The sequence below is a fragment of the Nematostella vectensis genome, chromosome 7 (genome assembly GCF_932526225.1).
Source record: "Nematostella vectensis chromosome 7, jaNemVect1.1, whole genome shotgun sequence".
Lineage (NCBI taxonomy): Eukaryota > Metazoa > Cnidaria > Anthozoa > Actiniaria > Edwardsiidae > Nematostella > Nematostella vectensis.
Genome location: NC_064040.1, coordinates 10,259,901 through 10,275,190, shown reverse-complemented (window position 1 = coordinate 10,275,190; position 15,290 = coordinate 10,259,901). Strand labels below are relative to the sequence as shown.

Sequence of the window (15,290 nt, the reverse complement as noted above, 5' to 3'; positions counted from 1 at the left end):
GTGGCTGGTTCTGGTGTAAGTGAAGTTGGTAAAGATGTGGTGGAATTCCCTTCATTTGCATGTTTCTCTTCGGGTGGAGGGAGATCCGGGTCAATGCAGACTACTTCATCCCGGGCCAGGGTAATACCAACTACATTTTCATCTTCACTCTCTGTGGCATCCATGATGTCAGCAGTGGCTATAAGAGGTACTGGTGGTACCCCATGCAGAAATTTGAGTATGTAAAGGGGATGTAAAAGGTATGTTGTTTGATACCATTTACCTACCATATACTTCCTAAAAACATACCCTCTACATACCAACTTGGAAGGCATGTAATGGGTATGTAATACATATGAAAATTGGACATAGTAAAATATACCTTTTACATAACCAAAAGCGACCTTGATATTGAAGACCTTGGAGTTATGTAAAAGGTAAGTGTTAGGTATGTAAATTGTGTGTAGACGGTATGTAATGAGATATCATTTACATACCAAATATTTGCTGAAAACATACCTGTTACATACCAATTTAGGTGGTATGTAATTGGCATGTAATACCTATCAAAATTGGACATTGTAAAATATACATTTTACATAACCAAAAGCGACCTTGATTTGAAGATTTATAGTTATGTAAATGGTAAGTATTAGGTATGTAGATGGCAAGTAAAATATATATAGTGGGAACCATTTACATATCAAAAACTTGCTAAAAACATACCGATTACATACCAAAATGCTACTGTTAAATGGAAATTTACATACCCATTACATACCTAAAATGTACCTTATGGGTACATAGCTCAAGGCTACCTTAAAAGGGCATGGTATAGAATTTACATAGCCATTACATACCCAAAATGTACCTTGAACATACCACAAATGCTACCGTTAAATGGAAATTATTATACCCATTACATACCTAAAATATACCTTGTACATGCCACAAACATAGCTCAAGGCTACCTGAAGAAGGCATGGTATAGAATTTACATAGCCATTACATACCCAAAATGTACCTTCACAAATAATACCGTTAAATGGAAATTTACATACCCATTACATACCTAAAATGTACCTTGGACATGCCACAAACATAGCTCAAGGCTACCTTAAAATGGCATCGTGCCAATTTTACGTACAATACATTATCTAAATGTGTCCCATAGCTAAAGGGATAACTTGATATAAGCGACTGAGCCAAGCAGCTAGTCTTTCCTTGTTTGTAAGCATATCAATAAAACGCCCCTGCAACATGGTATCTATGCCTCTACATGTCACACGCAAAATTTAAACCCAAAGAACGTTGTATAACACACTTTATGCGCAAAGTAAAACTAAATTGTTGCTTAAAGATCAATAAGATTACCTGGAACTGCTAAGCTGCAAAGGTAAAGTTACTAACCTGGAAATCACTGGAAATGTTTAATTGATTCCTAGATCGGCACATAATCTCGATTCACAAAAAATGACTTTTTTGATTACTAGTTCGAATTGTTTATTATCAAATATAAATTTAAAAAAATGGTAAAAACTATGCCAAAGTTTTCAATCAAGCAAAGACTCATCTGCATCGTAGTCATCATCATCATCATCAGGAAGACTAGGCAGACTTGGCAGATCATCTTCACAAGCTGACTTCCGTGCTGCTCTCCTCAAGTTTTTTATACTTAGGTTCATGGCACTTGTGATGCCTTTTTTACACCCGTCTGGGAGGTTCTGCCTCGACGCATATGCTATTAATGTAACAAAAAATCACTTCGCATTACGTTTGTTATTATCGTCATTAATTGAGTTATTCAATATACCAAATATTCGCGGTACCATAACTTCACCTGATGCGAAAACAATTTAATGTGGGAAAATCAAAACTTAGCTTTTCTCACCTTTAATAGTGGTTATAATTTGCTGGTTAAGCAAATTTCCCACCTCCCCCTGCTCAGAGATTTTTCCCTCGCGCCTTTCTTCTTCTGAAAAAAACGCCTTTAAAAGGCGTGTAGCCAGCGAGGACTTGGTGTGTGCGGTTTTGCACAATGCAAGTGCTGTCCTCGAAAGGAAGACACCACTGCCCGCAACTAATTCAACTAACTGCAAATAATGAAAGAAAAAAAAAACGTTCAGTACCCAAAATAACATATAGTTCATAAAACGACGTCAATAATACTTGAGTTATTTTTTTAAATATCGTATCAAGTACTCGCGATAGGACAAGCTCTTGCTTTCACGGGCAATTGGAAATAGTTAGTTGTCATTTGAACAAAGTCGGCGGCTACTGAGTGATCTGATTAGTAAATTATCATTGTCAAGCGCTGGAAAGTCCCGGCTGTTGCGAATCGGGACTTCCCGAATTAACAAGCGAGGACCACTCATAGCCACTGACTTCGTTTGAATGGCAGCTAAGTATTTCAAGTCGCCCAAGAAAATCTATCTGTGACCTGATGCCCGTAAGGTTGGATTACACCTCACACTCATTTTTATTTAAACTTTTTTAAACTAAAGACTTATGTTCAAGGCTGACTAATAAACCCTGCACTGTTCTCAAATTCCTGTATCCATCCTTATTATTACCTTTCTCGTTGCCGCTTCTGCCTCACTCATCACGCCTACCCGCCCATCATTTACTTGTACATTTGGTACTCGAAGCTCATTTCCTAAAATCAATGACAATTATAAAATGATCTCTATATCATCAGAAAACAAACTAGAAGAGGATGGCGTAAACGTGGAAAATGATCTCTATATCATCAGAAAACAATCTAGAAGAGGATGACGTAAACGTAAAAAATAATTTTTCAACTAAAAGGACAGAGAGGAAAGATGCAAGATAACTATTTTTTAGCTCAATATTTTGCATATAAGCTCCCTTTTTGTCGGAGAACAAAATATCAAAATTAAAAATATAACTTACGCTATGTCTTGAAAGATATTTCAAAGGCTATCTGTGAAAAAGCCCAACAAAATACGAAATGGCGCCCGTTTTGACCCATTAAATTGAAAATATTTACCTTGGATACCATCTGATCTGCTCAGTCTCCTGAATCGCGCTTCCAAAGCCCCATATTTTTCCTTCAGCTCACTAAGCTCATCTCTCGTGGAAACACACATAGGATTTGGGCAAAGTGGCCTTTTTTTTGGTTCTTTCTGCGCATCTGAAATAGAAAAAAAAAATTAATAGAGCGGAAACCCTCAAGTAGAACCTGAATAAAAGACATCTGATTTTGGAGTCTATACTGAACTGTTCTTTTTACAGCAATTCTACCCTGAAAATGGGGATAATAATTTTTGATATAAATATGAAATAGAAAAGTGAAATAATGACAAAAATACTTACGCTGCGTATGTGCTGGCTTGTCTCTTGTGACTCCCTGTTGGTTAATTAAAGAGAGACTTCAAACTTGGGGATCTATACTAGTGTATTTTTATGCGTTTCAGAACCGTTTAATTGAAATTGACAAACCTTGAGTGACGATGTTGATAAATCGCGGGAGGCCGACTTCTTTGAAAATAGAAATGCGGTTGAAAAAATTTTATAGAGGTATAGAATTAAGATCCTGAACTTCTCATTCAAATTGCGTACCAACCTGGACTATTTGTTCTGACTGATTCAGCTCGCACCCTGTGATAAACGGATGAAACGTAAATAGCTAATCATCATGAATGATCATAGACTTGAGAATACAAATTGGAGTATTCCTTACCCGCTCTTTGTGTTGATCTCTCGTTGATAGCAACAATCGAGATGTCCTATATGTACATAAACAAACATTGTCTATTATGATTTTCTATGATTTCATAAATTTGAGGATATCTCGATTCTCAGTGCTGAGAATTCTTGCTCGCAAAGTTCAGTGTACTTTCTCGCAATTCTTTACTGGTCGTGCTCGAGGAACGGGATCTGTACAGGACCTGAAATGATCCCAGGACCCGAAACGATCCCAGGACCCGAAATGATCCCCAAAAGTACCCCAACTGATCCTCGGACCCGAAACGATACCGAGGAGTCCCCGAAATCAACCCCAAGGAATTACGGTAATGGACAGAGGGAAAGCAGAAGAAATACTTGCAATTCTTGAATCATAATAAAGGGTTAACAGCGACTCGATTTCTAAACAACGTGACTTAAAAATATTAAATTCCAACACAATACTTCTATTTATTACATTGCCCGGCGTTAAACCCATAAACAGAGTCCAAAACAAATACACAACTTTAAATTGCTACTGAAAGGAATATAGCATAAACATAGCACAGCCTTGCTCAGATCAACCAAACTTTTGACCTTCCATCACACTCTTAACATTTTGCGGTTCCGACACATGACTCCGACACTATAAATCTCATTTCCGGTAAACATCACCCCTAAAAATTAATATTCATCTGACAACCAAACATGTATTTCACCACGAAATCCTTGTTCTTACGAGCGAATATTTACCGACACATTTTAGGCAGCCGGTTTGGCAGAGAAGATGGAATGACAAAAGTACACTGAGTAATACACTCGAACAACCCTTCTACTACCGATGCAAAATATTAAGAGGATGTGAAAGCAATATTATGTGAGTTTTGAATTTCCTCATGTAGTCGTGCGTACACCCCGGCATGATCTCATGATATGATAGGTCTTTCATTCACCGAAAACAAACATGTCAAAAAATAACTTTAAAACATTTCGCTTCCTATGTAAAGCAGCATGTCCCATCTGTTAAGACTTTCTTTTATGGCTTGTTATGTAAAAATGATTTATCCACGCCGGGCTCCTCAAATTACTATCACAGGAATTGTTAGTTGACCCCAATTTCTGACTCAACCACTGTATTTCCCCCGCAGTCGTATATAAAAATCTTAATACTATAGTTTTAGTTAATGTAAATTTCCTTTTAATAACACAAACAAAGCTAAATGTTTCATATGTTTTTAAAACTGAAAGCCAATCCTTACACATTCCTTTAGTTGTCCATTACTGTAATTCCTTGGGGTTCATTTCGGGGACTCTTGGGGATTGTTTCGGGTCCCGGGATCAGTTGGGGTACTTTTGGGGATCGTTTCGGGTCCTGGGATCGTTTCGGGTCCTGGGATCGTTTCGGGTCCTGGGATCATTTCGGGTCCTGTACAGATCCTCTCGAGCATGACAGTTCTTTCGATTGACCTGTTTTTCTTGGGTGTTTGAAGATAGTTATGAGGGAAGGAGGGGTGGTATAGAGTATATTTCTCACATTCACAAGCTCCATTTCTTTGAAAATGTTTGAAAATCTAACCTCAAGTGTCTCAGCAATTTGGTCGCAACTTTCCACAGTTCCGGTCACAGTTGTCGCAGGGGGGGTGTTTTTTGATGATTTTTTTGATGACTTTTTCTTCTTAACTGGAGCATTACTATCTGTTGAGGATTTATTGTTATTATGAATTTCACCAATCATGTACTTCAGTGGTTCTGCCGCTTAAATTTTCCCAAGTACTCTATTTTTTTACTATACTATTATTGTCATATTATGCAAGTAGTGACGTACCCGAAGAAGCTTTGTCACTGGTCCTTTTTTTAGTTTTTTTCTTCTCTTCCTCATTGACATTCTTGCCTATAACCATAAATTAAAATAAAGGTAATAAATAACACTTTATGACCCATTGTTTAAGGCCCGGAGGAAATTGTTTCATTTCAGTTGTTTTCATACTTTTCCCAAGAATATCCCGAAGTTCGCTCCGAACTAAACATTCATTGCGAAACTAGCTTTTTTTGTGTGTTTCGAATTGAGTTTGTGAACTTCATCGTGATTAAAGTTCGTAATTACCACATCTCATCGCTTTTTTTATTTCAAAAGGCTTAAAAGTATTCGGGTGGACATGATTCAAGCAAAAATCATCTAACTTGTGCTGGAAAATGCTCCCGCCGTGGTAGCCCCTTGGTCCCTGGCCTTGTGGTGCGGGGAAATCAGAGCCCCATCGACTTGACCCTTATACTGGGCCAGTGAATAGAGCGCGGGCAGCACGGACGTCATAATTCTTGTTTTATGGACGTTTTGACAAAAGAGAGACTGAGCAGTCAAATGATTCGGATTTTAGTCCCTCAGCTATAGATTCAAGATTAATAGATTAGAATTTTAAGTCATAAAGGTTATTTACGCCGCTTTTATAATGAGCCGATACTTTGCAAAATCTCGATAAACCAATATTATTCGGTCCATCTCTTGTCTGCTTGTCACCTAGACTATTATCAATCAAACCGCGAATGTAGAATAGCTTTTAATATATTTCACGGCAACAATTTGGAGCGGCTAAAGAGAGGCGTATGTAATTGGCCTCTGCAGACGGAACAAAATACAACGGAACTACTTTTTGATTCCTAATAACAGACCGATCAAAAAGAGAACCATATCCTTTTATTTGATATATGTTTGACATCCTAAAACGCTCTTTTAGATGATTCAACCTTGAAGGCATTTCCGGCATGTTTGTTCTTATCATGTTCTTATCATTGACAGTGCCGGAAACAGATTCTACCTGGGGAACTCCATGTTACGAAATGCAAACAGTACTTAATTACCTTTGATTAAAAGCATTATTCATAAAGTGCTTTTCATGACGGTAAATATAAAAGTCTCTCAGGACTACAAAAGACTACAAAAAAAAAAAAAAAAAACTCACGCAACATTAAAGCTTTTGTTTACCCACCTCCGGTTGTTGCCGTTTCTCGGGTTGTTGCCGTTTCTCGGGCCACATCTATTTCTGTGAAACCGATAAAATCACTGAAAATATTTATATTAAACGCCACGACTCATTACATAAACGCAAACATGAGTAAACAAAGATAAGTCAAATACCAATATCTTCAGCAACAAAATCGCCTCCCAAAGTTTTTGGTTTTGGGCGTCGCTTCCCACCATCTAAAGTCGCCTTCCGTTGTTCTTCAAACGGGTCTATGTACTCGTGCTTCCTTATACTATTCAAGAAAGCTTTACTATCTGTAAGTGCAAAAACAGCATTTAAAAAGGCTTTGTTATCTGAAAGTATAACAGCAATGTGTTCTTGTTTTTATTAACTTTTAACCAAGGAGTACAACTCATGCCAATCTAATCGTCTCAAGCAATAAAATACAGTATTTCATACAACTATATTATACTACTCGATTAAAATCAATCAAGGAGCGCCAAGTCTCGCCTCTGTCGCAACTGTGGAATTTAGTGATAACAGCTAAGCGCCACATGGTGATTTTTTTAGGTGATTCTGAAAATAATTATAAGGGGCAAACAAGCATAAAACCGAGGCCAATGTCTGTAAAATCCGAATTGTATGGTGGTTAACTCTTATATTCCAAATTCACACTCGGGTGATCAGCGCCGAGTTCTTCGGGCAGACCAGAATTTCAAGTTTAACTGTCATTTATCGCGTTCGTTGAGGGTTAGATATGTTCGATTGCAAATCATTAATACGTCCAGGCAATTTTAATGCAACATGTATAATGGGAAGTTATTATTAAGAGACTTACCATGAAGTTTTAAAACTTTGGCGCGGGCCATTTCTTGCTTGGGATCCCACACAGCATTGTAGGTTGAACCCTCGATTACTCCCTCCGGTATATCCTCGGTACATATATTTTTCGTATATATCACCTTCCAACACTCGGGCTCTGGATCGCCTATCCATTTAACCAATGCAAATGCTGGAAAACGAGATGCCATTTGTAGTTGAAAATGTCGGTCGGGTGATCGACTATTTAAAAGTTCGAGTAGGAAAAACGGATGCGACAAAGGCTAGTTATTAACCAGATCGTGCTCGAAATAGACGTGAACATCACAAAATAAAACAAAACTGACCAATCAGGTCGAAACTGCCAAGATTGATTGATACCGTAGGCCAGAGATAATGGCCTGAACAAACAACTGAAAACTAGACGGAATTACTTTCATGTTACAGGCAAAAACAACATGGATGGTCGAAAGAATCGAAAAAAGCAAGGACGGTACTGTCAGTATTATAACACAATTACTTCGCCATCCAAGATCCCCAGGACAACCCGAACAAGAAGCAAGTTTGCAGATTCTCATCCTAACGAAAATGATAACTTATTGGATTTAGAAACAGAAGATAAGATAGACGATACTCTCGCGGGAGCTTCTAGTTTAACGACGGAGGATATAATAGCCGAATACCCTGATGACGTCCTATCCGAAAGCGAAGATAATTTTGTAGCTGATTGTACTGCATGCGAGACCACTTGTAATTCCGACACTGTTCACACTAGCAGAAATTTTGAAAACCGAGCGGAGATATATGAATATTTGGATAACGAAGACTGGGAGAAACTTGCAGACGTCGTTTTTGACTCGGAAACTGAAATTAACAATGAACATGGAAGTAAAGACGAGAACGAAGAACAAGAAGACTTTATTGAGCTGGATGACTCTTCAATTGAAAGTGACGGGGCAGATTTAGACCTGATGACTGCACAAGAGCAGGATCCGCCAATTTATTCTGGTAGTTTGCTAACAGTGACCATGCATCTAGCAGCTATAATGACATTTGCGATGGCAGAGAGCCTTACTGCTTCCGCGATTTCCCATCTGTTAATACTTATCTCCCTTCATTGCCCGGTACCTAATAGATGCATGAAAACACTTCACACACTCTGGAATCACCTAGGCTCCATGAGTGCCCCCATAGAGTGGCACTATTTTTGTACAAGGTGCAATCGATACTTGGGAAAAACTAAGCCAATCGCAACGCAAAATTGCGTGCACTGCAAAAAGAGCTTCGCCCCTGGAAAAAGTAAGACATGGGATACGTTTATAGTATTTCCAATTATCACACAGCTGTCATGCATGCTTAAAGACAGTTCGTTTGTAGAAGCTCTTACGTCCTACCGATTCAACCACGAGGAAGACAAAAGAAGGCGGAACTGCCCAGAAAACATCGAGGATATAATTGACGGCGAAAATTATCAATTATTTTTTAAAGAACATGGTTTTTTGAGAAATCCAAACAATTTTGCTATTCAGCTAAACACGGACGGTGTGGCATTGTTTAAAAGCTCCAGCTATGCTATATGGCCGGTTTACATGGTTATATGTGATTTGCCTCCGCGTATGAGGTATTCAAGAAAGTATCGCCTTTTTGCAGGCCTTTGGTTCGGGAACACGAAACCTCTCTTTTCAGTTTTTCTGCATCCTTTTAAGGACATGTTTCAAACACTTTATAATGACGGATTTACCTTAAATCTAAATGGTTCTGATATAACTTGGCGAGCTATTGTAATAAGCACTACAATGGATGCTCCTGCAAAATGCCTCTTCATGTGTATGAAGCAATTTAATGGTGAATGTGGTTGCCCATATTGCAAGGCAAAAGGGCAAAACGTAAGGACAGAGAAAAAAGGCAACTGTCGCATTTTCCCTTACGTTAAAATGCCAGACCGGAAAAAATTATCTCCATTAAGAACACACAGCGAGTTTTTGAGAGATGCAAAGAGCGCTGCGCAGTCTCCGAGTAAAGCTACTACTGTAGATGGCGTGAAAGGTATAAGCATGGCATTTGGATTTCCAGGTTTTAATATTGTCAAAGGAATGGCAATTGATTATATGCACGCTGTTTTGTTAGGAGTAATGAAACAATTACTGTGCTACTGGTTCGACAAGAAACACAAGAAATGTTCTTGGTATTGTGGAAATAGCGTCAAAGCATGTGACGAACGGCGTGAGAGGATAAAACCGCCAAACTACGTCAGCAGGATACCAAGAAGTGTTGAGGAACGGTCGCATTACAAAGCGTCTGAGTTACGAACCTGGCTACTTTATTATTCCTTGCCTGTAATGCAGGGTATTTTGCCAAATGAACACTATCAGCACTTAATGCTTTTTGTGTGTGGTGTTTATATGTTGCTTAAAGAGTCAATTTCTCCAATGGAGATAAACAAGGCTAATCAGCTATTGGAACATTTTTGTCTTCGAGCTCAAGGACTCTACGATGACAGATTTATGACTTTTAATCTTCATCAGCTTTTACATCTTGCTGATTCTGTTAGATTCAACGGCCCTCTTTTCAGTAATTCTTGTTTTTTCTACGAGGACTTAAATGGAGACTTAAGAAGCCTCTTTCATGGTTCACAAAATGTTGAGGGCCAAATTGTTAGAGCTGTTTCCATTTTACAACATTTACCAGAAATGATTGAAAATGTGACGGATTTAAACGTAAAACACTTTTGTCAGTCATTAACTCAAAAACGAAGGGTTGGGCATGTGAGCGAGGAAATTGATGAGAATCTAAAGCTTCAGGTACTGGGATCTCTTAAACCTTATATCATCAGCGCTCTCCAGGAAGTTGAACAACTACAAATAATTGCTGGAAATGTGGCAATATTCGACATAATGTACAAATGTTTTTACCGATTAAAACGTGGCGATAACATTATCCACAGTGCAGGATACACCCGAGTAACAAAACGAAATTCGACTGTTGTACAGTTTACAAAGCCTGATGATGATGAGATGGCTTATGGGTCCGTCCTCTATTTTGTCAAGTACAAAAAGCCCTGCCGAAGCTCTACCTGCGAGGTGGTTTGCCAGTGTACTGAGCATGGTTATGTAGCTATGATAGAGGAATATGAAATACTGCACTCTAAACACTTATCCAGCTCAGACTTGAGAGGACCAAAAGCAGAAGTCAGGCATCTGATTCCCATGAACAGGAAACCGTTAGGCATTGTTTGCGTACCTGTTCATACACTAATTCAGACATGTTTTTTTATTGACACTGGTAATGACAATTGTTTTTTTCTTGGGATACCTCCCAATAGGATTGAGCGAGAATGAGAATTTTTTTTTCCCGCAAAGACAATATAGAGTGAGAATCACAATGTAAATTTACCTTATATAATTAATCCTAATTCCAAACTGCACCCAAAATTAAATATCATTAGAAATATACCGTATTACTTATCACTGGTACTTTTCATAATTGTTTTTACAGATTTTTTATTTAGTTAATTAATTATTTATTTATAAATAAATTTTTTGTGATTTCAAGAATAATGACCCATTACCATAAATATTATTTTTATTATTAGTTCATACAATGGGTATGTGAATAGGTTAAAGTATTTTTGAATACGAAATTAATAGAAGAGCCCTGAATGAAGGTATGCTTTTTTGAAAGTATAGGTATGTAAAGGCATGCATTTTTTCAATACCAAATACAGCAATGAGATGGGTGTGTTTTTGGTATGTTAGAATGGGTATGTAAATAGTATGTATTTTCACATACCAAATACATAGATGGCCTAATACTGCCATTTTTTTGGGTATAAAAGTATAGGTATGTGAAAGATATGTTTTTTTTACATACCAAATACATAGATCAACGGCAAATGTTTGGGATGAAAGAATGGGTATATATTAGGTTTGTATTTTTACATACCAAATACATAGATATGGATTAAAGAGAACGGTATGTTTTTGGTATGTAAGAATGGATATGTAATTGATATGTATTTTTACATACCAAATACACAGACGTCTAAAAGAGAAGGGGTATGTTTTTGGTGTGTAAGGACAGATATATAAAAGGTATGTATTTTTACATACCAAATACATAGAAGTGCATTGGATAGGATTGGTATGTTTTTGGTATGTAAGTGTGGGTGAATAAAAGGCATGTATTTTTACATACCAAATACATAGATGGCTAAAAGAAAAGGGTATGTTTAGGGTATGTAAGTATAGGTATGTAAAAGGTATGTATTTTTTTACATACCCAATACATATCCAGTACAAAAAAGACATGCCTTTTACATACAGGTTACATACCAAATACATACTTTTCATTTTGTGTGGGACCTCTTCCGGTAGGGGGAAACCTGCATTGTGACAGACTACTTCATCTGGGGCCAGGGTAATGCTAACAGCATTTTCATCTTCTTCACTTGTCTCATCTGAGGCATTCCTTGTGTCAGCAGGAACTGATTCTGGGTCAATTCTTATTCTAAGTGTTGTCCCATCGTCTTGGTCGATTCTTAGGAGGTGAGTAGGGAGGGGAATGCTGTTGGCTATGCAATGTTTCCAGCAATTGTCTAGTCTCTCAGCCTCTTTTTTCAAGTTGCTGGATCGAAAGTGGTGAAGAGAGGGCCCACAACCAGAGGGAATGTCTGTGACATCATGAAATTCAACTCCATCTTCAACTTTCTTCCACCAAACACCTTCTCCTTCAACTAAGAAGTCACTTATTTCTTGGAGGTGAGCTTGCCATGCATGGCTATGCCTTTGAATGAGCTCCTCAGGTATGACAGTGTTCTTGGGAGATGGGAGGCAAGTTGCTAGCTTGCTTACATGGTCTTGCTGTCTGAACACATCATCTCGTTGCAGGCCTATCTGGCGCTCTGCTTGCAAGCGGATGAAAAGGTTAGGTATTATTTGCCCTTGATGGTAATTCGATGTCTGCTTCGTGATGCGCTTGATACTGTTAAAGATCCTTTCTTGTCGTTCTGCATTAGCAGCTTGTCCAGACATTAAGCGCAATGTACTGGTAGCATGGGCTGTCAGGTTATGAAAGTACACTCCATACAGTTTTCTTGAGGTTAGCTTCTTTGTGTCCTTCACAAAATCTATCAACAATATGGCGTGGTACCAGGCTTGGTTGCTATATCTAAGAATTGAGGCCGGAGATCTTTGGCTGTCTGCCGCGTAGAGGAGTCTCTGCATCTCAACCAAGGTGTCAATGGCAGCCATGGCTTTCTTGGACATGATATTGGACTGGTGTGCCACCCCAGCAGTTTTGATAAGGGCTTCCCTTTGGTCCACACATCTCTTGCTGTCTTTCCCTGCCAGACTGAGTGTGATTGTCTCCTCTATCAAAGCCTTTTCTTCACCCATCAGATGGCTTGGAAATTCAGCAAAGAAATTTGCAATATGATTGCCAAGATCATGAAGAGGCTCGCATGGTATGACTTCATAAGATTCTAGATTAAGGTTGGTCAGGGATTCTGTTGGGGTATTAAAGAGAAGTGCAGGCACTCTTTGTTTTCCTTTCATTTCTTCAGTGAGTAGTTTCTGCATCTCCATTTTCGTTTTTCCTTCATAAATGCCCCTTGATGCCAGTTCCTTTTCAAGCTCTTCTTTTTTCAGACCTTCCAGTGGTTTAGCTTTTTTCTGTTTTGATTTAGAGAGGGAGACGGTCCCCCGAAGAATTGCCTGCTGTCTCTCAGTAAGGGATATGGCCTCCAAATTCAGAGTGTAGGCCAAGTCGCTGGTCATGTCACAGTGTACTTCACAGGTAGAACAAAAGTAGTTTCCTCCTTTCTGTTGTCCTGTCTCAAAAGCTCGCAATGGAGAGTCTCCCTGACAAAACCTCATGATATCAGTGTATGAAATACTGTTGTCATCACACAGCTCTCTGACACATTGGAGCCTTGTCTCCGAATATAATAAAAGCTCATGGTCAGAGCTCCCACATTTTGCAATAAAATGTAGCTCTGGTTCTTCAACCAGCATTTGCACATTAACCCTTCTTCCATATTTTGCAGCATACTCCTCATCTGTAAGGAACACTGCCTTGTCATAAAGACAGGTCATAAGGCACACCAGATATCCAGAGTTAGCAACTGTTGAGTTATCTAGCCATACCATCAGATGCCTTGTTCTTTCATGGCTTTTTAGCTTCTCCCTCATGTCTGGGACTGCCATACCATCCACATACTCGTTGATCTGCAAAAGCCTTGTTCTTAGCTGTTCTGCTGTAAGCTCTGCTATTCCTTCCTCTGTTGTCCCCCGGAGAAACTTCTCCTGTTTTTTTAACATTGTCCTTCGGATATTGGCAAGGGGCATTTTTCTACCATCAGTATAGACATCCACTTTTTTTATTTTCAGATCCTTTGTAAGGATAAGCTTTTCATACTGAAAAACAAAGAGAATATGCAATTAATTTCTTCAGATAAAAGACATTGGAGACATATTGTAGAGACATTGACAATCTAGTTCATGTACTGAAATTGTTTTTGTTTTTATATCAATCTGACAATTGACTTTAACACAATGGCCCTGCAAAAAGTTATTTTTAACTGCCTACCTTTCGTGGTACAATCCGTTCTCCTATACTGTACTCCTTTGTGTGGATCTTCTGCAATAGCTGTGCTTTCAGTGTTTTCTTGTCTGGCTCACAGGGTATGCTGATCTCTCCCCCTTGCCCTCTCCTTTTCCTTCTTCTAATTACTGGATCCATGGGGTTTTTGCGTTTGGTACTAAACCGGTCAACATCTACTCCGTTTCTCACTAGCCACTCCTTCACAATCTGTCCGCCGTTAAGTGCAACTTGTCCACTGCTGTCTGTCACATTATACTTCCTAGCTAGAGCACTGTAATTGATAAGATGACCACCCTGGTACGCCTCAACCTCTGCTTTAAGCCCGGCCTTGTCCCATCCCATCCTCTCCATGTCCCCGGTGTGGTCTTTTTTTCTCTTTTTCTTGTTAGGCTCATCCATTCTTTCTCTTGCAGTGTTTGCTGGCTCAAACGACAATGCTCTACGCCCACGCTCCCATCCTCTAATGGACTGTCCACTTCCATAACATCTAATAATTAATTGGTATGTTGTAATTAATATCCCAATAAAACTATAGAAAATTGGACTCATTGATTTTTTTTTCACTTCCCATCAAAATTTCTCCCAAAATTTTCTTTCAAATTTAAATAATTGAGCTCACCTCAAAAATGCAGTCTCTTTCATTTGGTTTTCTACATTTTCTTTTGATGAAGTGTAAATGCGGCGTCGTTCATTTCTCTTGTCATTTTCAGTTTTGTGTTGCAAGTTTATCCCTGGAACAGATGACAGGGCACTGGCAAGTGAACACTGGTACTGTTCTTGGAAACTTTCCTCATATTGCTCAAAGAGAGCTCTTGCAACATTTGTAGCATCACGTTTTCGTGCTTTTACAGTAGGGGTTGCATTTCGCAGACGCTGAGCCTCGTTGTTAGCGGCAAATATAATATTTTGCTTTGCTTTCCCCTTGAAGAAATTTGAGGTGACTGGGAAGTATGACATAACCTCTGTGTATCTGATTGCACAGGCTTTACAGTTCTGAAATGAATGTTCCTTTCTTCTATTTTCAGATAAACCTTGCCATTTCTCTCTAGAGAAAGTCTCCATAAACTTTGATTTTTCCTCAGCTTTTCTGGTGTTCCATTTGTTCATGGCATTCCTCAAACCAGGCAGCTTTCTATGGAATTTAAGGAACTCGATATCAAAAGCATCCCCTGTTACTTGTGGTGGGAAATAGCTCCTGTACTTTCTGTACTGCTCCCCCTTTACTCTCGCATTGTACTTTGTAGT

The 15,290-nt window shown here is 38.7% G+C and overlaps 1 protein-coding gene across 3 annotated transcripts; it reads right to left on the bottom strand.

The window, feature by feature from the left end:
- Window positions 1–1,286: 1,286 nt before the first annotated feature.
- LOC125568421 lies at window positions 1,287–7,657 on the bottom strand. 3 transcript variants are annotated; one of them, XM_048730714.1, is made up of 13 exons: window positions 7,465–7,657; window positions 6,800–6,940; window positions 6,651–6,704; window positions 5,492–5,557; window positions 5,243–5,361; window positions 3,683–3,728; window positions 3,566–3,600; window positions 3,442–3,480; window positions 3,316–3,349; window positions 2,990–3,133; window positions 2,553–2,635; window positions 1,871–2,072; window positions 1,287–1,720 (listed from the first exon to the last, which is right to left on the bottom strand). In XM_048730714.1, the coding sequence occupies exons 1-13, from the start codon at window positions 7,655–7,657 to the stop codon at window positions 1,533–1,535; spliced, it is 1,344 nt and encodes a 447-aa protein (XP_048586671.1). In that variant the 3' UTR covers window positions 1,287–1,532. The 3 variants fall into 3 exon arrangements, with proteins under 3 accessions (XP_048586671.1, XP_048586672.1, XP_048586673.1); XM_048730715.1 differs by having other exon boundaries at window positions 3,442–3,477; XM_048730716.1 differs by lacking the exons at window positions 6,651–6,704; window positions 6,800–6,940; window positions 7,465–7,657 and adding an exon at window positions 5,848–5,992.
- Window positions 7,658–15,290: the final 7,633 nt, after the last annotated feature.